The following is a 24,314-nucleotide window of genomic DNA, read 5'->3' on the forward strand; positions in this document are numbered from 1 at the left end:
TTACGACACCCAGTGATGTCACATTACTTCATCCAGCTATACTAATCGTCAACAACAGGTGTGTTCGGGGAACCGGAATAGCGAGCTCAGAGTTAGCGCGATGATTTGGTCTTGGATGTTTCATTTGATCTTGGATGTAGTAAGCGACGTACGAAGCACAGGGCCCAGGTTTCAAATTATTCCTGAATGAAACAAACGCTGTCATTTGGCTTTAAGCTCATTCTCTTTTGCCTTGAGACATTGAAGCCCTTCTCTGTCCTTTTTCTTCTCTCTCATCTTTGAGTGTTACAAAGTAGACTTAAAATTTTTTAATCAGTTTACAGTTTTTACAGCGATTCAGGCCTGGCAAACAGTTTTTATTCACGCTTTAATGGTTAGCTCTTATTTGTTTGATAATGAATGAAAAGCTCCCTTCTTTTTTTGTCTTTGGCAATAGACTGCACCCATTTTCAGTGTGCACTTGAGCCATAAGTAGCAGAGAGTCTGTGTTTGTCTACCTTTGTTCGCAGATCTCTTGAGTTATATGCAGCCTGAAAAATATCCCCATTACACTATGTGAAACATGATGATTTAAACACACTCTCGGGTCTGCTGTGATAAAACAGAGCCCTAAAGTTTGTTTACCCTGCAAAGCAATTCTTCTCTAATTCATTCCTCGCCAGGCCACTTAACCCACTTCTTCTCCATCCAAGCCGCCAGAATCATAGATTGTCTTTGTGAGTGCACTCAGTTACTTGACACTTTTCCAAAAAAGCCATAAAGTCATTAGAGGAAGTTAAAAGCTCTGAGGCTTGAAGCATGTCCCAGAATAAGGCCTTTCTCATGCTCACCAAGCTAAGATGCTGAGACAAAGAAAACAAGGTTATCTCTGCTGTCCAGTTGGTCAGGCGGCTTCAAAGGGGTTTTGTACCTTAAAATCAAGGCTTGTTTCCTAAACTGAGCAGAGATGGAGATAACTGAGAATTTCAAGGGAGAATGTAAAAATGTACGTCAATAAAGTGTGAGCAAGACAGAAAAAGCAAATTGAATTTGAATTAAATATAAGAAGTAGTGTTCTGTAATGACTCTTAATGTCTATTTGAAGAGCATTTGTTGCTGATTTAGCCAATGTTATCTGCAGTCTCGGGATAGCAGCTCCACATTTCAATTGAATCACTCCAAGCAAAATATCCTTTGTAACAAACAGATTAGACATTCTCAAAGTTCAGGTCAGGCCACTCTAGTTAAAAGATTATTTACCTCTGCAGTTATTTAGTTACAGCAGCATGTTCAGGTCCTCCCTGTCTTTGCATGCATAAACATTAAAAGCATAAGCTAGAGAGCAGCAAGACTCTTTTAACGATCAGAGCAGCCATCAGTGACATCTGGAGGTGTGTTGCAAGAAACTTGTTAATGCACATCAACTGTTGGGAAACTGCTAATATACGAGGGCGATCCCAAAAGTAAGGTCTCCTATTTTATTTTTACTTTTTTAGAAATACAAACAACTGTTTATTGAAAAATGATTTCTTTTTCTATATAATCACCATTTCAGTCGATGGTTTTTTTGTAGATGTTGTGGCAGTTTTAGACTGCCCATGTCATACCAGCTCGCCGTCGTCTCCTTCGGGAAGCATTGAGCAATCCACTCGTTGCCGTTTGTTCTTCGTGAATTTCAGTACGACCGGCTGTAAACTCTCTACACCACTTGCCAACGTGACATCAATGCACGACTGTCCATACACTTATTGGCGATTAATTTTAACTGGTTTAACGCGTTCTGCATTCAAAAGTCGAATAACTGCACGAACTTTGCACTTGGCGGTAGCATTGAACGGGGGCTCCATTTTCAAGGGCTGCCAAGCCAAGATTGAGTGTCCCAGCGAAGCTGCTCATTCTTGTTTGGGAGTGGAGGAAGCACCAATCACAACAGTGTGGCGAACAGCCGTACGAACTGTTTCTCTACCCCACTGCTCTGGAGACCTTACTTTTGGGATGGCCCTCGTACCTTAAAGAAGGTACCCCGTATAGAATGGGGTTTTCTGAGCAGTCAGCTGATGCTGATCAGCTGTTGTGAGAATCGGGTTAGGGCAGCTTTGGACATTGTCCTTTCTCACATGTAGCAGGAATCCGCTGATGCCACTTTGTCAATGTGGAAAATTGGTTTAGTTGAGGAAGTTAGATAGTGCAGGATGTAGGACACACGACTCCCACTCTTCTGTTGTGAATATGCCAGACAGTTAAGTGCAGTATTCCCACATGAGCTCAATCTGACATCCTGTTTGTTCTGAGGAGCTGGCAGGTTAAATGACATTGACAATGGTATCTGCAGCTTTGATGGGTAATATCTGGAAAAGTTCAGGTCTGACATGCATGTGTGAAACCTTTGGTTGCTCTCCATGCCATCTTATTTTTTGTTGCTGGAAGACTCCTTTCACTGCTTTCACTGCTTATTGGCGCGTTAAATGACTTCAGATGTTTCCAGGTCACACCAAACTGCTACCTTAATTTGCAGAGTCACACAATCTGTTTCTGGGGGTAAATCCGCCTCTTTTTGTATAACAAGACGTCTGTTGCTGGTCCCAGGAGAATGGCAGAGAGGGGAAGGCGGTATTTATATTCGTCCGTTTCTCCTTCTTGGAGTCTGCAAAAGCAGCGCCATGCGACCACAGCTGGGCAACACATGGCAACTGTGGCCTCAGCTGCCAACTTGTAGCAAACACAAACCCACACACACACTAACACAATGATGCACAGAACATCCTGCAAACGCAGTCGCTGAAAGCGCCGTTTACAATGAGAGTTATTGTATGTGTGCACGCTTTTTCAGCCGGAATGCTGCACTTGTGCAAACAATGCCTTAAACGTGCACAAATTACTCTCCCATGCTCTCGTGTGCATGGATACTTTCATAGACAAACACAGAAGGAGAAAGTAGGTCAGGTGGGCCCAACAGAAAGGACTCTGGTCATTTCCCTCCTTTATGGTCTAAGTGGTCCTTAGGGATGGAAACCAGTCTAAGCTCAGTTAGTTCAACGTCAGGTCATTGTTGATCCTGAGTTTCACATCTGCAGAAAGTTTAAGAGTCTCATCTAAGTTTAGTTTATTCCTTTGAATTCAGATTTCCTCACGTGAGTTTGATTTGGGCTCAGACATGCAGCGGCGGAGACGAATCGCTTTGCATGCATGCTTGTGATGACTAATGAGTCGCAGACGAGACATTTGTTTAGCCAGAAACTGGTTCACTGTGTTCAGTTTTGTTTATACAGTGTTTTGATCATGTTTTCAAGTTGTGCATTAGATTCATGTACAGTGTAATGTTTAAATCCCTTATTGCCACTAATTTGATCTTCTTTCCCTCCCTGTGGAGCAGCGTGGAGAAAGCTCACTTATTGTTCTTCCTTTGACTGAAAGCTCTCAGAGGAGAAAATAAAATGGCTTTATTTAATATAGAGCTGTGTTTCCTGTGGTCTGGTCCAGCTTCATGAAATCTGGAAATCATGATCTGCATGGTTCTTAGCAGAAGGAGACATAAATATATGCTGAGATAGCCAAGTCTTGTGATGGTATAAACACAGTTAATAGTGGTAGATTGCAGTGGTGTGTTTATATTCACTTCCATTAGGTGCTTAGTGGGGCGAGCTTAGTGTAGGTAACATGATTAAGCAGACACTGTAAAAAGTTTTTGTTGGTGGCAAAACCATGAACCATTTTTGACCGCTGGTTTCTTCTTGTACAAAGTATTTGTTTTTCTACATTTGAAAATTAAATGAATTCATTTAAGGTGCCATTGACTTAAAGTAGCAGCCAAACAGAGGCATGAATCAGAGCTGCAGCAAATTCATGCTGTTTAATTTTTGGATTGGGGAGTGAAACACGGTGCCATCTTCGCTGAATTCATTTAGACTACAAGTGAATTCAATTAAGCTGTTACTAGTGCTCTGTAAGAGGTTTTTTTTTGAGTCATACTTGGCTTTTCTGTTTCCATTTTACATCTGTAGTCTTAGGCTTTTGACATTTTGTTTGTGAATTTCATAGACCAGTTCATTTTTATTCATTTATGTGGAGGATTTCATTTGCATCTAAATGCTGGAAACACACCAAAGCTTGGATGGAAGCAGCGCCCAGAATACCAATTGCAACTGTGGATATATTTCACTGAAATAATGTCTTGGAAAAGCATAATTACGAGAAAGCTGATCACCAAACCAAACCTGCCTTAAATACAAATGATTGTTTTGTTTAAGATCAGATGCAACAAAAGCGACTTTGCTCATGTAAATGAGATGTATTCAAATAAATGAAAAAATGTAACTGTAGAGAAAAATAAATATGCGGACTGGTTGGTCTAAAATCATTCATGGAAATATAAAATTACCACTGACAGAGTACAACAAGGTTGCCAGTTGAAGGTAAAAAAATGTTAGTGTTACAGAAACAAATCTTTCTCTTCGTTGAATGACCACAATAAAAACAGTTCAGTGCTTTTTAGGCAATAAAGTCCCCCCCAATTAAAAAATGTTAAAAAAGAAAAGAAAAAGAACAAATACCTGACTAAAAATGGCACACAAAGCCCCACTGGCTCTTTCTGTTCATGTTGCATGGTTGACTCACTGAGGAGAAAACAAGGAAGCCGCCCAGCAAGCATAACTGAGATTACAGCCTGGGTTTGTGGGATTCACAGTCACTTTGTTCTGCAAACCAAAAACGGCCCAAAAGTGGATCCTCATTCAAAAAACATGAAAAGAGAATTTATTTTTACTTTTGGAGATGCAGGGTTTCGACTTTAAAGCTGCCTCGCTTACCGCTTCACACCTGCAAGCTGCTCTCAAAAACCTATGGTTGGCTGTAATGTAGTTGACCACAATCATTCTCAGAACATTTCATATGGATGAGAAACCACACTGACAACCATCTCACCCGTTGTGCACAGAGGTGACCTGGGCAGAAAAAGAAAGAACTGGGTCAACGAAGACATTAGTCCTCACAGGAAAGGCAAGTCAGAATTTCTTCACTTCAAAGCTGTTTGCTTTCAAAGGACTTCTTCAGATCTCCATTGAACACGTTCGTCTTTTCGCATGCTGCTTATGTCTTAGTTGGACTCTTAAAAGTGTGTCTGAGCCAAAGTCGTCTTTGGCTCTTGTGTTGTTTCATGTGGCTGCCTTGAAACGGGGAAACCAGAAGCGTCTTTTCAGTTGTCTGTAGTGGGGCCAGCGACCAGGTGCTGGCACTAAATAACAAGCCAATTCAAAGAAAGTCAGGAGCTGTTTAGCTGAAGAAAAAGAGAAAGGTCACAGTGTGCAGGTGGCTTTGCTAAACTGTGAGTTTTGGATCAGCAGAAACATAAACTTGGAACTATTTTTGCAGTGTGACATGCACAGCTTGGTGGAAGCTTTAAAGAGGAAAGAGGGAGAGTGCTGAACCTCAGTGGACAACAAAAGTAACAGTTACTATCTCCATGTTCTTGTTGGGCGACCACCTGCATATTTTAACACTGTGTGGCATCATGGAACAATCTACAGTATTACATCAAGTCTAACAACTTGCAGTAAGCAAGAGCTGTATACAGTATGGGCAAAGGTTGATGTATCTGTAAAGTTACTACAAATTGGGTTGCGAACTGGCTTGCAGAGGTAGACTGACTGCACGCAAACTAAACCAGCTTAAAACTGCGCTCCCAGGTGGATGTGCAGAAGGATCCCGACGGATGCCGTGAATGTTGCGGAGCTTAACTTCCTGGCCTCTAATGCTATGCTCAATTTGGCTCGTTTTTTTCAAATTCCCTCCTTTTTCTTCATGTTGTTGTAATATGTGCCAGATCTGCAAGAAAGCTGCAGCTAAGCTTGAATTGGATGTCTCTTGTGGTGCATGAAGCTCCACACCTGTTTTCTTCATCAGCCAAAACCAAAGTCAATCGCCTCTGTCAAATATTCAGGGGGAATCATTGCATTCCAACTTTCCCACGTCTGACCCCTAAAGACACATTTTTCATGTTTTGTTTTCTCTTCATGAATTGATTCATTGCACATTGTCTTTTTTTTATACATATATTTCTGTCTGTAATTACAGTGTGGTTTCCTAAGTATTTAAGGTCTTTCCAGCATTGGTCTGTTCCATGTTCATAGATTTATTCCCATGCTATTCATTCACATCCTCAGAGGTTCCCAGTATAACTCCAGTTTTGGCAGTGGCTGACGGTCCGCTTCCTCTATGTGGCGGCTGATTGCATGGTTTAAGATAATGTGTTTGTTGCACTGTAAATGTTAACTGTAATGTTGCCTGGATCTTGTTTTTGAGAGCTGCAGTTTAGCACATGTGATGATGGAGTTAGTTTGGTGCTCTAAGATAAATAAGACATCCTCACGTCTGACCACTCTAAACTCGCTAAATGTGTAAAACCCACTAATATGTGTCTTTGTTTGGCAGTTTAGTTAACGCCAAATACACCACTGAGTCATTAACGCAGACTAATGAACACACAATGTCACCTTCGTGCAGTGTGACTCAAGAGTTACCAGAACAACACAATGAGAGCTACTGAATAGTTAATGAGACGCAGTGAACCAAACTGTCATCTGCAGCTCACAGGAAGTGCATGGAGACAAACGCTGCTGTCATCAGGAGTTCATTAGAAAGCTCCGAGAAATAAATAAATATCTCAGAGAACAGTTTGTTGGTGAGACACTAAAGGTGGGAACATGTTTGACTTTGAGTCATGGCGTACAATGTGGCTGAGAGACATGTTCACGCCATGTCTAAAGCAAAAAGCAGTCATTGTGGTCTAAAGTCTGGAGGGCGTCGCTCTCATTGTTAGATTTGTATTCTGTTTGCGCTGGCTTTGTTTAGTAATAAATAAACTTCCATGTCATCACTGACTGCATCATTAGTCACTGTGGTTCAGGCTGAACAGCCCGTCAGTCGTGGCTCCTGCCGTCTGCCATATGGACAGTTTCCATCAACGTGCACGCAGCTTAAACATTTTAAATTGTTTAAAGTGAATAAACGAGTCTGATGTACTGAATTTTGTTTTTAAATATATAAAATTAGAAGTTCGATGTTATGTCTGAAACTATGAATAGATGTGGATAGATTCTGAAACTATTTTTATAAGCTCCATTAAACTCTGAGCATGCAGCTGCCGGGTTTTTACACATTTTCCGTTTTTAGCAATGAAATTTTAAGTAGTTTTAGCTGCTACTCCCTCCTGATTTACACATTCTCTTTGCTTATTTATTTATTTTTATAGTTTAAAGTCAACCCAAAGTACATTGCATGGAATGATGAAGGCCTTTACAGTATTATATATAGAGAAAGCTAATAATCCCCCCGGAGCAGCACTTTGTGGCAGCGTGAAGGAGAAACCACCTTTTAAGCTGTGACAGAACCAGGCTCAGAAAGAATCTGCTTGGGGGGTAAAGCAAGCAGAGCTACTCAGTGCATCGTATGAGGTTACTAAGAAGAATGAAGGAGTGGTTTGTAGCGCTAACCAACTTATCAAAAAGGAATGTTTGAAGCCTAATCTCAAAAGTAGAGACGACGTCTGTTGACTGCATCCAAACTGGGAGCTGGTTCCTGAGGAGAGGAGCCTGAAGGCTGAGGGCTCTGCCTCCCATTCTACTTTCACAGTAAAGTTCTCTGCTAAGGATGTGTAGTAAAAAAACAAAGTACATGACTTGTTAAGATGTCATTTTAAGTGTTTAACTGACAGTTTCGACTGGCTGTGATATTACAGTTTTGCCTCAAAGGCTTGTTGTACAGGTTGCGGCACATTTTCAGCCTACAAAGAACTATTGTAGTTGTTGTTTAGTCTCATAACCTGTGCTTATCTCATTCTTGAAAATATATCGGGGGTGGGGGTACGTTTCAATTACAGGAAATATTGTAACAAAAGTAGAGCTGCATGTTGTGTCTCGGGGTTTTTCCTCATTTTGGCATAAGATAAAAATAATCTGAGTCTGACCATCTCTGTTGGTGGCAGCGACAGAGCGGTGAAACCTTACACACCCCGCTGAGTCAGTCAAGTTCGATTAGCAAATAATATAAATTCATCCAGAAAGGCTCCCGTCAAACATGTCCAGACACAAACAGCCAAGAGCAAATTTTATTAAGCAACTGCACTTATTGGGAAAAAACAGTTGAAGCCTGTCTGGGAACGACAGTAAAGTATTCACAGATGTTCAGTCATTGTGAAATTCCTGCATGCTTCCCTCACTTTTGCTTCAGCTGAAGATGTCACGGTGTTGACACGTGGTGGGACTGTCAGATTACCCGTTGAAACGACACCCACTTGTAGGAGCGAGATGAGAAGGTAAACTGTTATTAGTGCAGTTACAGGAATCAGCGTGACATCCAGAGTGATGTTTCCTGGGCTTCTGGTTGGCTTGTAACGCAGACTGATTCATCCTGGAAATCTGCCAATATTTCGAAACACTTCCAAATCCGTCTTTTTGTGGCTCCTATGAAAATCTAACCTTTCAAACTGCACGGTGGATCATGCTTACTGAACAGTTCTGCTGCTCTGAGTTTATCCTGTTGGACTTGGAGCTGTTAGATATTGATCAATAATTTCTGTTACTGAGACACTGAAAGAGAGAGGACCTCAAAATTATTTGAGTCTATACACAAAAATTAGGAAATTAGAAAATGGCACATGAAATGTGCCTTAAATCTGTTTAAAATTGACCAGTCATGTTAATCCTCAAATTTATGTGAACCATGCAAAACTACTATAGCAACTTTCCAAGTAACTTAACTTGGAAAGTTACTCGGAAATAATCCGATACTGGTCTTTGTGCAGACTGTCAGGTCTTATTGTTTCTAAAACAAGCCCTTTATGCTCATCTTCTCATTGGCTGCTCCTCGCTGAACCTTCAAACAGAAGGTTTGAACAGCAGGTGGGTGGAGCTTCTGTGCTTTTGGTTTACGTTGATGTCATATACATATTTGATCTGTTTAATGTGAGCTTCCATCACTGCTACGTGTGCATACTGTTTACAAAAAGGTCCAGTTTGACAGAGGGATTATGCACGTGCAAAGCAAATAAAGCAGACCAACCACAGTTGATGTAGTCTGCATTGCTGGAATATGTAGTTACCCTTCTGGAAAAGGTGTATGTCAGGCTACAGCGTAGGTGATTGAACACAGAACTATAAATTAAGCTTTACTGCACTCATCTGTTAGCAGTAACACACTCAGAAGAACACTTATCTGCACTGTCCTAACTGCAGATTAACCGGGTGTCTGACCTACAGCACTGCGGTATATTTTCTTCTCCCACATAAACTAACTGTTTCCTGATTGGCCCGACTGAAGGTGGTCTTTATTGTAGGCTGGTAAGGTTTCCTCCTGTTAAGGTTAGAAGTAAACTGTGTAGTATTTGGGCATCCGTCCTAGTAAGTACTAACAGAGAACTGTATTTTTATATTCAGACGTCCCTCCACCCGAGTCATACGACTGCACAGTGATTTATGATTACAAGACTTGGTTCATTTTTTTTTTGGTGACAGCTTGGCTAAAACAGGGAAGTCAGATGAGACAGCTGATTTGGTCCCTGTGCGTGTCCCGCATCTCACCCCAGAGGAGGTTTGGGGGGGGGGCGACTGCTACCCTAGTTGGATATAAGGGGGTAAAACATGAATACAGTGAATATTGTGTATTGCTTGAAGAGGCCTCGAGTCCACTCCAAACTATATTTATTTATTACATTTTTGGGATTCTGTTATTAATATTGACAGTAAGTACACTTATAGTTGGAAAAGCTGAAGTTCTTCAGCACGCTGAGTCCCTAACAGAAAGAAACGGGCAGAAACATATTTAATTGGCATCAGATTCACTGACCTGTGTTTGCTGAGGCATTTCACGACAGTGACACCTCTCTGTGGCTCTGCCTTCTGTCCTGTTTGCAGTGCCCGGCCGAGTGCTGTTTCTTGTTCTCAGCTCATGAAACAGCGTACTTGTGTTTTCCCCCTGGCGGTTTGATTGTCTTCCAACCAAAAGAGGTTCCAAGTCTCTCCCGAGTCAGCTGCAAACTCACATGTATCCACCCTACAGCTGCTCTCCAGATCCACAGCGACATGCCTTTTAATTATCCACCAAGCAGCTGAAGGAGAATACTGAGAGCTTCATCTCCCAGACATACGCGTCTCTGAAGCTTTAAGAATTTAGTGTGGGAAAGTGTTATTCATGCATTTATTTAAGGCCTAAAGGCTTTCTGAAATATGCCTTTTTAAATTTGGATGAATGGGCCTTTTAATTAATCGGCTCTCTTGAGATGTGCAGTCCTGTTTAGCGAGTATCACTTTCACGAGTGTGAGGATACCTTTTCCTCTTGTCTCTTTGTGCACGTTGTTTTTGATCACTGACAGCAGGAAGACGGTCTGCTGATGAGCAGCTGCTTCCTGTGGAGCTACCAGTCAACACCTCTGCTCACGCTCACTCCCTGACATCGGAGTGTGCTGCGTGCCGGGACCTCTGACCCCTGCTGACAACGGCGTCGTTAATAATTTAAGCCTACCAGGTGTTATGTACAGTTCACTGGGTTTTGAGCTTGTTTTTTCATTTTTTTTTTCTCACAGTTTATGATCAGCCTGAAAATTTGAACCATTGGTACCAAAGCTGTGCTTCCTCACACTGTTTACTTTAGAATAGGATTTATTTCCCAGTTTCTTTGCTGCTCTGCTGTCTTGATTTTTGTATTTTATACGGATACATCAGGATATATAGCTATATGGATACATCCATACTTATGGATACACCCGAAAAATATTACTACCATTTCTAGCTCAAACCAAACCTTTACAGAAATGAATGAAAATAAAAACTGCACATAGCTAAGCTAAAGACATGACATCACCTCTTTGTACTTATAGAGCTCAAGTTCGGCTTTAATATTTGTAACAGCCAAAACAAAATGTTCTTGTAATTTTGCACGAAGCGAGCGGACTCCTTCGGGTGTTCTTTTGTGAAAACGAATGCCGAACAAGAAGAAATGGCTCAGCGGAGCCAACCGTGAATCTGCATGACTCTAAGTCTTAATACAGGCGAGGTGTATGCGAACATTTCAGCCCCATCCTGTTGTCATTAAGGGCAAAACTATAGAGACAAAACTATTTTTTGGAGCCAACCTGAAGTGCTTGGCTTTTATGCCGCTGGAATATTATGCCCTAATATTCTTTAATATTTTTAGGTGGGTTTTTTCATTTGTAATAATTTCTGTCTACTTAGTGTCCAAACCTTGAAAGCCCAAGATTGGTTAAGGATGTAACTTAAAACCTTGTTTTTGTATATTTTGGCCAGGTTAAATACAGAATTGTTGTTAGCAATGTGTGTTAGCTGTGTGTTATCTTCAGCTCAGGTACCATCCCACCACAGTCAGAGAGAATTTGTGTCCTTACACATCCTCATAAGCAGAGAGCTTATTGATGTCCTCTCCTGCCTTGTAAACCAAGTGTCCATCTTCATAAATTAAATTTATGAGCTGCATTAGAATTGAGTGAAGGCAGCTCGACTGCAACATGTTTTAAAGTGAAAAACGGGGTAAATTTGAATCATTCCTGATTCCATATGTTTTAAAAGCAGCTAGTTTCTGGCTGAGAAGATTCCCTCTGAGTAAACTGATCCTGGATGAACTTCCACTCGCCTGAAGGGGGAAAAAGGGAAGAAAAACCCACACACTTGCTCTCTAAATGTTTACCATCTCTAAGCTGAATCTGGACTCTAAGTATATTCCAACCACAAAGCCACTGAGCTATGGTGACGTCATAAACCATAAAATAAGGCACAGGAGTGAAAAGCAAGCAGAGGGAGCTTGTTAAAAGTTGATCCTGTGGTCAGTGAAAGCTGGAAGTCCTGAGTGAATGTCATAAAACAGATTTCCGTTGGCTCATTTTTATATTTATGCTTGCTTTTCCTTGACCATGTATGCAGAGTTCGCTGATATTTATCAGTAAAACTTTCATAAAAGAGTCATTTATGCAATTTCCTCATCAAGATAAAACGGTACTGCCGAGCCTCTAGCACAGAGCTTCTACTACAGTCGGTTCACACTGTTGCTTTTTGTTTTATCTGCTGAAATGTGCCCCCCCCCAACGATGTTTGTCACAGGGATAAAAATGCCTGTGGTATTGAAAAGGGTTTGGAGTCTCAAGTGTGTTCTTGGGTATTGGTACTGAGTTTGAAATCCTAAAATCATCACAACCCTAGTCTGCACTGCAGATTGGCCGTAAAAGTTTTGATACAAAAAAGGACGTTTGCTGTGTGCTTGACGTCCAGGGTGAAAGTGCATGTGGAGGTGGTCAGAATGGGATTTCCATAGAATGAGCCAAACATAGCAGCAATTAATAAAACGCAATCAAACAATGTACTGTATACAACACAATGTCTGCACCTCCATCGATTTATAATTTAGTGTTTGGATTTTTACGGTTTGTTTAAATCAGGAGGGCTCGTTTAAATGGTGAAAATGGCATGAAAAAAATAATGTGAGATCGAGTTTGAAATTGGCCGCTGGAGGAAAACGCAAGTGACTAAAACATCTACGGTCATTTTTCAGTGTGCTGTAAACAGGAATGCAGTGTGCAGTAGTTCTATAAACACCTCATAAAAACAAAAAGCCTTTTTCCACAGAGCATCAGAGTCAGAATACAGCCAGCGCTCTGATTACTGCGGTGCATGAAAATCTAATCAGAAACATTATCTAAACTCAGTCAAGTCAGCAGCTCCTCGCAGCATCTGATTGGCCGCTGCGAGCGGAGCCGTGTGTGTTTTATGGCTGCTGCTCATGTCTGTGTAATGGGTCACAGATCATATACGAGCAGAGCCTGTGTGTGTGCAGACTGGGGTTTTTTTCTGTACTTCTGCATATGTCGGTGTGTTTTTTAGTGTGATAATCACAGTTCTCCTTTATCCATCATCATGATCATCAACATTAGTTATCCCAGAAAAAGCCTCTGCAACCTCCGACTTCCTTCCATAATGCACGGGCCTGTTTGTCCTCGTAAATACAGAAAGCTTCAGAACTGTCGATTGAAGCCTTCACGGGTCTCGACAGTGAATCGCTTTACTGAGAAGAAGTTTGTGTCATAGATGAGCCTGTTTGAATAAAGATGCCAGGGGAAAAAAACACACCTTTTCACTGGATTGCGGGAAAAACCTTCAGAATATTCAGTACGATGTGTCTGCAGGGCCACACACATGGTTCCATTTACCCCTGTGCTAGCGAACAGCCATGGGAAGCGGGAATTTGGCTTTTCAGTATCTGTCTTACAAGCTGAGTGGGTGCGATTTGGCTGTGATGGGACTCTGTTGTTCTGCTGCCACATCAAGGAGCCGCACACAGAGGGGGATATCTGGTGCATTAATAGTTCATTTTTCTCCCTCTTTCTGTCTCATTTAGTTTAGTTTAGTAGTTCTGTACTCATCTTCATGTCTTTTTGAGAACTTGGATAAGTGGAAGACTTATATTTAAAAGCCGAATTCAGACGACAAAAAACAAAACATCTTTAAACTCATAAATAATTGTGCAGTGTCTCTACACATCGTGCAACAGTTTTAGGTTTTATCCTTACATCCATCCAGACTCACCTTCCAAATATCCCACACTCCCAATTTATTCACGTTAATAAAACTTCTCCGCTCTCAGAAGAAATGACATGTCATGTGTCAGGACTCGCAGGCTTCAGCAGACACACTCAGCTCAGGGCACAGTAATACGTGGCACTGCTCACTGAGCCGGGTGGTTAAGTAACGTCTAATTAAGGTGCATTAAGCACTGGAAATTCAATAAGAAGGAGCTCATGTAAAGGCAGCAGTTATTATGACAGATGAAGTGTATTCAGCGCTGATCGAGCTACCGGTGGGGACGTCACTTACAGTGCTGAACCATTTCCAAGATTTGGTCCATATAGCGGCTTCAAAGAAGACAATTACATTTTCCCCGTGCAACTCTGTACTTCCTATAACTCTTGTGAATTGAGTTTTGCTTGAAGCTAAAGGGGAAAAAAAGGAAAAACAACAAGTAGTTTTGTAGCAGACTTTGATAATGTAAACTTCCATCCTCAGTGAGTTACATAAGAGCGTTCCCTAAACGATAGGCTGAGATTAGACTGCTTTTTAAGAAAGATGGAAGAACATCAAAGCTCGTTAAAGGAAAACTGGTTTCACATGTCTCCAATCAACATAATGAAAAACAAACCGAAGCTTTTAAAATACTCAATATGTAAAGTAACTGTTATTTTTAGCTGTGCTGAAGGCTGCAGGGATGAGTAGCAGTCTTCATGGCTGGAAAACTGGGCCACTAAGTGCGAAGTGATTCATTCCCCATAGAACCCTTTTTCAGCAAAAATGTACGTTTACAGCCTCATACAGTATGTGTATGTATTTGTTTAATATTTGATATGGTAGAGTTTCTTTTGTGTGTAGTTTGTGTCTGCAACGATTCTTTCCACGTCCTCCAGCATCCTCCCACAGTCCAAACACATGGATGTCAGGTTCATTCCCCCTCTCACCATATGACACCTGGAATAGCCCCCCCCCCAGTTTTCTCTTTTTATTTTGTGACAATTCTTTAACCGGTGAAGCTTTTCGTGACTCCGACAGACTAATTTCCCCAAATGCATGTTCAGTTGTCCATATTCTTCTTAGTATGTTTAGCTGATCTTGTGTTTGCGTGGTCGTAAAACTGTGTGCGTTTGGATTTGTCGGTGTAAGAGTACGTGTGTGTGTGCGCATGCAGTCGTTGTGCTTGTGCATCTGCAGTTTGTATGATTTGCTTGTTTCCATGTGTGAGTTAATGCACGTTTGCAAGTTTATAGGATGTGTTTTGCATTACAACGTGTTTGTTTATTGATATTACTGCGCGCATACAGTTGTGAGTGAAATGTGTGCATCCGATAAATGAGTTCACGCTGACGAGTGTGTGTATTTCTGTCAGTGTGCTTGGGTTTAATCATGTGTAATTGTCTTTGTGTGTTTGTTTTGCTGTGTGTGACACGTTGTGAGGCTTTCCCAGGCAAGTCAATACAGCGGGCTAATCGGTTCCCACAATCCCCTGATCTCACTCTGTGTGTCCAGTCTTTCAAATCTAAATAACGTCTTCCGCTGAGCTTGTGCTGGTTGGTTCTCCACAAACGCTTTGCAAGGTGATTGGTCTGCACCGCATGCTGGCAAAGGTTCAAGGTCAATTTGTGGACTTCCTCCTGGCTGCATTCCCCAGAGAGCAGTTTCACAGTAAACACCGGTGTATAGGTGTGCATTGTTTCCATTGTTTGTAACTCACTGTCATCACAGGGAAGCACAGGGAGCACATGGTTTGCAAAAAAATTAACTTTATTCTGAAGTGGCTTAAAAATCAAACACTTTCACCTTTGTGGAAATCATAGATTATCTCTCTGCGGTAAAAATGATTTACTCTCCAACTGCCACCGTCACCTCAAGTAGGGGAAACTTCCAGACAATTTATCCGTCTCACGTTAAGCTCACAACTCGGCTGACAAACACTCAGAGGCTTTCCTCAGCAGCAGTTTAAATGTCACGTCTTGATAAACTGAAGACAAATTCAAAATCACGTGAGCGTGTGACAGTTGCTAAGTCATAAAAAGTATTTCCCACTAACAGTTAATAATTAATCCATCCAGCAGGTTGCTCACACCAAAGACAAAGCAAAACAAAAGGTCTGGAGCTGCCGTCTACGACACATTGCAGGAAATTATCACTATCTGCTGGACACACAATGTCTCTCACAAAGCCGACGTGATAATAAGCATCTGGGCCTGCCCTCCGTCTGTTGTAATCTCCTGCTATCACGGTCAGAGTAAGACGGGGTGCAGGATCAGCCTCACTGTTTATCTTTACTCTTGAGTGATAGCTGTGCGTGAGTATCAGGTGGTGGAAAATTCAAATTCAAGCCACAGAATAATGTTTTCAGCACTGAAGAGAGAATAATTTAGATTTAGTAAGGTTTTGAAACCGCATGCCTGCTTCTGAGGGTTCAAGTACTCATGAATCATGTGCTCGAACAGTTGAGATCAAAATGGGTTCATAAGCCTTCTAGACTTCAGATAAGCGGTGCATGACGCAGCACTTCTGATCCGTTGTTCGGCTTTGTTTCTATTCGCAGTCGTGCAGAACTTTAAAAAAATTACCAGTTTTCTTTTCTTTTTGCTTTAACCCGTCATTCGTTTCTTCTCGGCCTGATGTTTAAGGGGGATGGTGTGATGAGCATGTGGGGCTTGTATAAACAAGGGGCAGATAATCCGCTCTACTCGACTGACTGAGGGGACCTGATGATCTGCAGGTGGAGACGACTGAGGGTTGGAGACGAGATTAAAGTACCATTTGGCAGACTGTATCATATTCTGATGATTAGAGGTAGTATCATATATCAACACTGATGTACGGCTGCTGCTTTGCCAGGTCTCTGTTGTATAACAAAGATTTAATCTAAATGTCTCTCCCTGCTAAAATAAAGGTAAATAAATGAAACTCTTCATTTCAGTATAGACCCTGAACACTTTTCTTCAGTTAACAAAGAAACAAAGATGTCAGATGCTAAATGTTATATGAAGACTGCACACGAATCTTCTATCTTAGATCAGTGAATATCAACCAGAGTGAAAAATAGACAGACAGCGGAGCCAAAGGTCACTATATTTAGTCAAAAGAGCGCCCAGTTATCAGCATTCATAAGCTGTATGGATGAACTGAACACCGTCTAATAAAATAGGAAATTTCACATCTCCAAAAGTTAAGCACAAATCTTTTGGGGTGTCTGTAACACAGAGTAAGGCGTGTTATTTGTCAGGTCAAAATGACTTCAAAAGGTTGGGGACGATGGTTGAAAAGATCAGTTATCAAAACAATTGGACTTTCCTTTATATAACTGAGCTCTCTGGAAACTCCTAAAGCTGTTTAAAGTACTTGTTTGTGTAGATGCTATGCTATGGCAGTTTCTGCCCGGATTTCACCTCAGATATATCGGAAACAAGTGTGAAATCTGGGAGCAGATTTGACATGGACCATAACCAGGTGTTTGAGCGGCCTGTCAGCCGTATACTGTCACTAGTGGCTCGGCCAACAAGTAACTGATGCAGGGAAGCAGTGCAGACATCTCGCTGGCAACGATGCCATTAACACCCACCATAACGTTCAGTTCTCTTTAGAGCTTCAGAGTTGACTGAAGGAATACTGTGGTAGGATAGATTCACTGCAAACATTGATGGAGGACTGCAGCTGTTGGAGATGTGCCTGCTCTCAGAACAACTGGTGTAGACGAGGTCAAAGTTCAGCAGCAGCAACACATTGCATGGATTCTTCTAGAAAACAACTGGACTGCTGCTTCCTCGTTTGCAGATACATACGTGTAAAGGCAGGCTTTTCATTTATTCTAGCTATTTGTTAACAGCAGTTGAACGTCAGAGGAATAAATGAAGATGGAAGAAAATAGTGGCGTTTGTTTGCAGGAGCAGCAGCGGGTCATCTTCCAGAGAACATACCAGCAGTTGTGTTGAGCCAAAGTTTTAATGCTCACGAAAAGATAAAGAAAAAGCCTCACAGGCTTTTGCATTGACGGCGCTGATAGAGGGGGTAGCTGTGGTCGAGCACAAGACTCAGTTTGTTGTCGGAGAGGAAGTGGAATCTCCCAAACAAGGCAGCTGCTCATTCCCGACACCGATGGCGTATGAACGCTCCCAGCCCCGAACATATCCTCGCCCCCCCTCCCCAGCTCCCTGCTGGGAGAGTATTAGCCACACATGTCGAGGTTACTCAGGGAAAATACACGCAGGCGATGGATGACTGCTTCAATTCTACTCCCAGAGCTTTCAGGGTGGGAGGTTTGTGTTGGTGTTTTGGCTCTGGCCACGAGGAGGTGTCAGGATTGAGATAACAGCCAGAAAAGAGCATCTCCCTGGATAACTGAGACATGCGTCCAACATGTTTACAGAAGATATTATACGTTGGAGGATGGATAAAGCTCTAAACCTAATGAATCAAAAATGACTAAAAATAGAAGGTTGAATCTCACTATTATATATATTATTTTTAATCTGATAGGATAAGACAGCCTGCAAAAACACCAAAACCATGCACAAAGCACTTCTTATAACATGTGTCTACCCTCAGAAAACCAATTATGACTCAAAGCTATTTCTTTCTCACTATATCCAAACACTTGTACCTCTTTTCTGGTGTAAGGGGGCATCCAACATAATTCTTCAGCAGCTTCTTTCCCACTGTAATTATCCTGCCTGTTCATACCAGTCATACTCGGACACCTCTGAGTGTGTGAGAGAGTTTGTTCAGGTTTAGCTGGACTGAGGGGCTCAGAGGTCTTTCTGGTGTAACAGCTGGGCTTTGATCCGCAGCTCCCAGTCCCAGTCGAGACTCTCAAGCGTTTCCCAGCTCATGTGTTGACATTAGCTCGGCGAGGCCCCGCTTCCTTTCATGTCAATGTGGTGATAGAAAATTAGTGTAACTGCAGATTTGTACAGGTGTCTCACTTTTCCTAATTTTGGCTGGTGGTTTTGTGTTGATGTGGTTTTGAAAGCTTTTACGAGCTGAAATTCTCTGACTGCTTCAACAGAACTTTCTTTGTAATTTGACATAGTTTTGTGGTATCTGAACCATTGGTTGGATCCTGAAGAAAAGTTAATTAGAAGAAACTGATGCACTACATGTCTTTATGTAGTCTGCAACAGACCAGGAACACATGTTGTGCTCTTATCAGGTACTGATGCTCTGTTATCAAATCACGAGTTCGTTTTAAAGAGCTCAGAACTCTTATCACTCGTTGCATACAGACCACCTTTAATGCTAGACCAGTGTGTTTGGCTTCAGTTGTGACCCTGATGAACGCCACAAGATGAAACGCAGTAATGTTCTATGTACTGTAAATAATGCTGGCGTTTTAACCTGTTAATGATGTGTTTAAACTTGTTCCTAGCAATGAAGAATTATTCGTTTCTAAAGTATGACTGATGGGCAGAATCATTTACAGTAACAGTAACATCTTTTTCGACCGTTTCCTCTTGTTCTCTTTCCTCATTGAAGTTGAGCTTTACTGCTTTGGATGTCCTTTAATTGGCGATGATGAGCTTGTGATTTATTTGTGATTATTGGTGGTATAAGGAGACTCTACAGGTGTGGAATAATTTCAGCTGAAAGGCTTGTACATCAGCATGTGAAGTGATTTTTTGTTTGTTTGCATTGAGTCATGTGTTTGGAAGACTTTACATGTAATCACCAAATGTCTGTTACATGTTTGGCCTGAACACTTTTCCTCTCTTCCGTGCACGTTGGAATTGTGTGCAGCCGTCTGAGAAACCTCTGCTCTGCCTACTTGATCTAATCTAGTAAAAATATGCATTATACACTTAACTTTTGTGGTATTGCTGTTTTAAAAACATTACCTTCTTGACCATTTCCCCTTTAACCAGCCCACCTTATATCAGTTACTGAAGCTTTGTGCAGCGTGGTACGTGCTTCTTGAGTGATTTGCTAGTTTTATTAGCCTTTAACTCTGTGTGGTTTTCATCCATTAACAGATGCAACTTTAGGTCCTTAATTTCTTCATTCCTTTGTAAAGTACCAATGAGATCTTTGATGTTCAAAGTTCAGGCAATCAGTGGTGATGAATGACGGAGAGGAGGTGAAGCGGAGTCTTTTGGCCCAGATCCCTTGTTTAGAAATAGGGTTGTGTGTGTGTGTGTGTGTGTGTGTGTGTGTGTGTGTGTGTGTGTGTGTGTGTGTGTGTGTGTGTGTGTTCATGTAGGGATAGAGTTCAGGGAGGAGGAGATACAGAGAAGATTAAGAGGGGTGGGAGAGAAAGGATAAGATGTGTGCTGGATGCCTCTTTTTCTTCTCTCAGCAGAGAGAGGATGGACAAACAAAATGAATGTATGTGTGTATTTGGGGGTGGGATGGGGGGTGTCTTTAGAGGTAAAAGAGCCTTGAAAAGTGTGCCAGTGGGTGGAAGGAGACCCTCCTTTTGCTTTCTACATCCAAACTTGGTGCGAGCATCAGATTCCCGTGCTGGTGCACACCAGGAATGTCCATATGTCCCGGGCTGGTAAACAGCACACTCCTTCTCTTTGTGCGTGTTACAATGGAGCACCTTCCTTTGTTCGGTTCTTTTCTGGAGCACCAAAGAATCCGACGCCGCTGTCTGCCCAGCCTCTGTTTAGAGCTCTCATTTGTGTTTTGCCTTTGTTTCACTCGCTTAATTTCGCTTTCACTTAGGTTCAGGAATCGTGAGGGTCATGGTTTGGGGTTAAAATGTGTTCATTCATAACACGAACCCAACCCGGTAAATGATAATTTTAAAAAACAGAAAGGGGATATAGATACATGGTGCGATGGGAGAGAGGCTGATTTATACATCATGATCATTGGTAACAGGCCTGGTTAAATATAATGTGAGAACAACGGTACACTCTTGGTCCTCATGTATTCTGAGGCCTGTAAACGATCTTCTGATGAAGATATCAAAATGGATTTTTATCTTCATGTGGAGACGACTTCTTTCAACACAACCGTGAGAGGAAAAGTTCATTCAGACGGTTAAACAGGAGGAGAACATTCAGGTGGTCAGCAAAAGCAGAAAAGCATCTTAAACACTTAAGGTTTAAACTCTTGGGACCTTCCTCTTCTCCCTCTTACCTTTTGTTCGGTCATTTAAGCAGGTCTGAATAATACGGCAGACAAAACCAAAGAAGCAAGGAATGCAAAAACTAGCAACTAAAACAAAGACGAAATTGAGGACTTCATATAACAACGGTTTCATTCATAATTTGCCAAACAAAGTAAAGAATGATGAGCAGTTTCTCTGTAAGACTTCTTATGACCAAATTGGGATCAGAAGAGAAATTCCTTTTCGAGTCCCTCTGACTGCCACATTTATATCTCACCAGGAGATCCCAGGACCGTTTGAACTGTGCCGCTTCCCTCCGCACAGAGGAGCGGTCAGGGGTTTAGAACAACACGCAGCACCCCTCTGATCTGCTGCTGACACTGCAACGCTGAGCTTTACTCTGTGTGTGCACGTTTTACTCCACAGTCATTCATTCATCTGCTAACATTTTCCCACCCAGGTGCCCCTCTCTGCTGCACCAGGGCAGCTCTGTCTGAGTGAGGGCCCATGGGTCAAAGGTCACATGTATGTCTAGCTCGGAGAGAGGAGGGGCCTCTCAGTGAAGTGCAGAGCTTGTTTTTGCCATTAGCATTAGCCTGCCACGCTAATGAACAACAGCACATGTGGCTATGCGATTAGGAGGGAATCCACTCGAAGGGCCCCTCGATTCTGTAGCTCAGTCGTATTTCAGGGAGGCTGGTTTCTAGTCTGAAACTGTCCTATCAAACAAACGAATCCATCAATGATCTGCACTGTCTGAACTAAAGCTTTTCTTGATGTGAAGCTATTATTTTTAAAGGTTTCCAAAGCCAAAAGAACGATTCAAACAAAGTTTCAACCGTCTAAACATGCAGTTAAGAATCAGACCTCCTCTTGTAAATTCCACAGATTCCCTGCTAATCCTCCACAAACACAAAAGAATAGGGGAATTCTAGTCATTTCATATCCAGCTGTTAACCCTAAGGAGAAACGCTGTAGAAACCAGTGGCAGTAAACTTGACTGGTCAGCAGGTATTAAAGTCCTCTCAGGAACTCCTCGCTAAAAAGCATCAATAAACATGCAGCTTTACTGGCCTCCTGGGTGACGGCAGGTGGAGACCTCTGAAACTAAACACTGCACAGCTTACCGTGTTTTCATGAAAGCAGAGACTCTGCTTTTGGTCAGAGAAAGGTCATGCCGTGGCAACATGAAAGCCTGTGTCTTTAGCAAAGGACAAAATATACCAACAGCACCACCTCTGAAATAGTCTATTTAAATACTGTCATAAAGTTACGTTTCTCTGTCTCCCTGAGATTTCTAGAGTGCTGTACAAAAAAAACCAGACGCAGAAGTGGATCCCATTACTCAGTTAGCATTGTTGTGTAGAGTCACAAGATTGGATTGATCTGAAACCTAAAAGTGAAATAATTTAAAAGGAGCGAGTTCTAATGTTTTTAGGTTACATGAAGCAGTTTCTTGGGTTTTAATTCAGTTATTTAGATGATTCTGTTATGCAGTAATAGCATAGGTGTGGTTAGGATCTGTTGAGGGTCAACAACAAATTAAGATGCCCTTTGCTTTGTAAATTATCAGTTTAAAAAAAGAAATGTAGTAGGTTGTATATAATGGTCCCATTCATGCAATATCATTGATGACAGAAAATCACTGATTAATTGTTTAGAGACAAATGTATAAATGTCATATTTTGATTCAGAGTCTTCAGCAAACTTTTCTTCTTCCTCTGCAGGGCGACCGGGTGTGGTTACGGGAGGATGAGCAGTTCCTTCCCAGCACCGTGTCCTCTTGCTCCGGAGGTGTTGTTGTCTTTGCCACTGACTATGGCCAGGTAAGAACAACTATAGCAGGTAACACTCGAGTAACTCTACTGACTGTTAGTGCCAAATAATGAGCTTCTCTTAGCAGACATACATGTTCATTATGGAAGTAAAAGTTTAGCTGGACCTCTTTATATCACCTAGCTGTTAAAATGAAGTCTGTGCCTTTTAGGCTATAAGGTGAGACTTCCTTAGCAGTGGTGGTTCCCTGCTACTCTGATTTGCATTGGTGTATGTCCAGTGTTTAAACACGAGTTAGATGACCTATGTAGTACTTTTAAAATATGAAGTAAGAGGTGTAAAGTGCATCAAGGGAGCAAAAACTCACAGAACACAACAGGTAGAATGACCTTTTTGGCCCAATTTGCTTAAACTTAACATTAAATTTGGATGTAGTAAAATAGCACATCCTTAAAAAGCAGGTATAGTCCAAGGTTAAATTTTGGATTCTGAGGGTTACATTTCTTTGAGTGTCCTTCCATCCTACTGGGACAAAACATTAAGTCTATATGCCTGTTTGCTTAGCAGACAAGAAGCATTCCCATCTTTCCCACACCTGTTCTGTTGCTGATAAGAAAGCCCAGGCTTAGCGAGATCTTCCCATAATTTGGGATAAGCTCAAAATCCCTAAACTCCATATGGCTCTGCATAACATCTTTGATCCACATGTTTTCAAAACAGTGGATATGGAGGATGTAGGGCAGATGGAACTGGGTTTACATTGTTTTGGGTTGATTATTAAGAATTAACATGCCTCAATCAATCAAGGAGGTTTTGACGTTAGATTTGAAAACATCTTCTGTGAGCTGTTTTGTTCCATAGATTTGGACTGAAGTGTCACGAGTACCCAAAAAGTTGGTTTCTGCACACAATGGTGGTCTATTGACTCCAAACATTAAAGTAATCACTTTAAAGACAGCCAAAGGTGCCAGCATCATGTGGTGTCAACAAACCAGAGCACATGTAAGAGCAGCATTTGGCTGGCTTCCTGTAGATAGTCACACCTCTGTTCTCATCTGGATTGCTGGGTGTCTAACCAACTTTCTGTTGCGTTTCTTTATATAGGCAGATCGAAACAAAAAGTAGACCCTAATATTATTTTCATTGTTTGTAGTATTAGTTGGGATGGGATACATTTGTTAATGTGAAGGTTACTTTTAGGACAGGAGTGTCGAACTCCAGGCCTCGAGGGCCGGTGTCCTGCAGGTTTTAGATCTCACCCTGGGTCAACACACCTGAATCAAATGGTTAGTTCATTAGCAGGCATCTGGAGAAGTTCAAGACATGTTGAGGAGGTCATTTAGCCATTTGAATCAGCTGTGTTGAATCAAGGACACATCTAAAACCTGCAGGGCACCAGCCCTCGAGGCCTGGAGTTCGACACCTGTGTTTTAGGATGTTGCGTTGGCAGATGAATGAATTTAATTGTATGATTGTTTGAGTAACTGAACTACAGCTTGCAAACTGAGATAACTTCTTATGGCTGATGTCCACATGTTGGTGTGGAGACATCGGTCACGCCACTATTTGGAACACTTAGACTTTACTCCATTTCCCTAATGCCAAATTTGGCAACTGATCATTACCCAATCCACATTGCACCAGACACCAACAGCCCATCCTGCAGGAAGTTGGTCTACAGGAGCTCAGACCCATGCAGCTTATTTGGGGTCGGCTTTTCTCCACCTTTGAGCCCCTCCAGATTGTGTGGGGCCGTGGCATGGCATGGTATCTTGTTCATGCGTGAGGGAAGAGCCAAGTGGGAGACTGATAGGTGGACTGGTGCAATATCAACAGTGATAAAGAGATAAGGTGAGGAGCTTGATCATAGCCAGTTGTGGTGGTTCGGATAATTGACATTGCGTCAGTGATAACTAACTTGACGTGAACTTTCTGT

General features: G+C 41.9%; 1 protein-coding gene across 1 annotated transcript in view; it reads left to right on the forward strand.

Moving 5' to 3' along the window:
- The window catches only part of myo10 (myosin X), a 127,487-nt gene that overhangs the window by 17,481 nt on the left and 85,692 nt on the right, over window positions 1-24,314 (forward strand). Inside the window, exon 2 of the mRNA XM_085438071.1 lies at window positions 22,330-22,428. Within this exon, the coding sequence (XP_085294197.1) occupies window positions 22,330-22,428 (99 nt within the window). The remainder of the gene's footprint in view (window positions 1-22,329; window positions 22,429-24,314) is intronic.

This window comes from Copadichromis virginalis, linkage group LG18, assembly GCF_057382275.1.
Source record: "Copadichromis virginalis isolate Kocher_CV1m ecotype Utaka linkage group LG18, C_Virginalis_male_GT1.1, whole genome shotgun sequence".
Lineage (NCBI taxonomy): Eukaryota > Metazoa > Chordata > Actinopteri > Cichliformes > Cichlidae > Copadichromis > Copadichromis virginalis.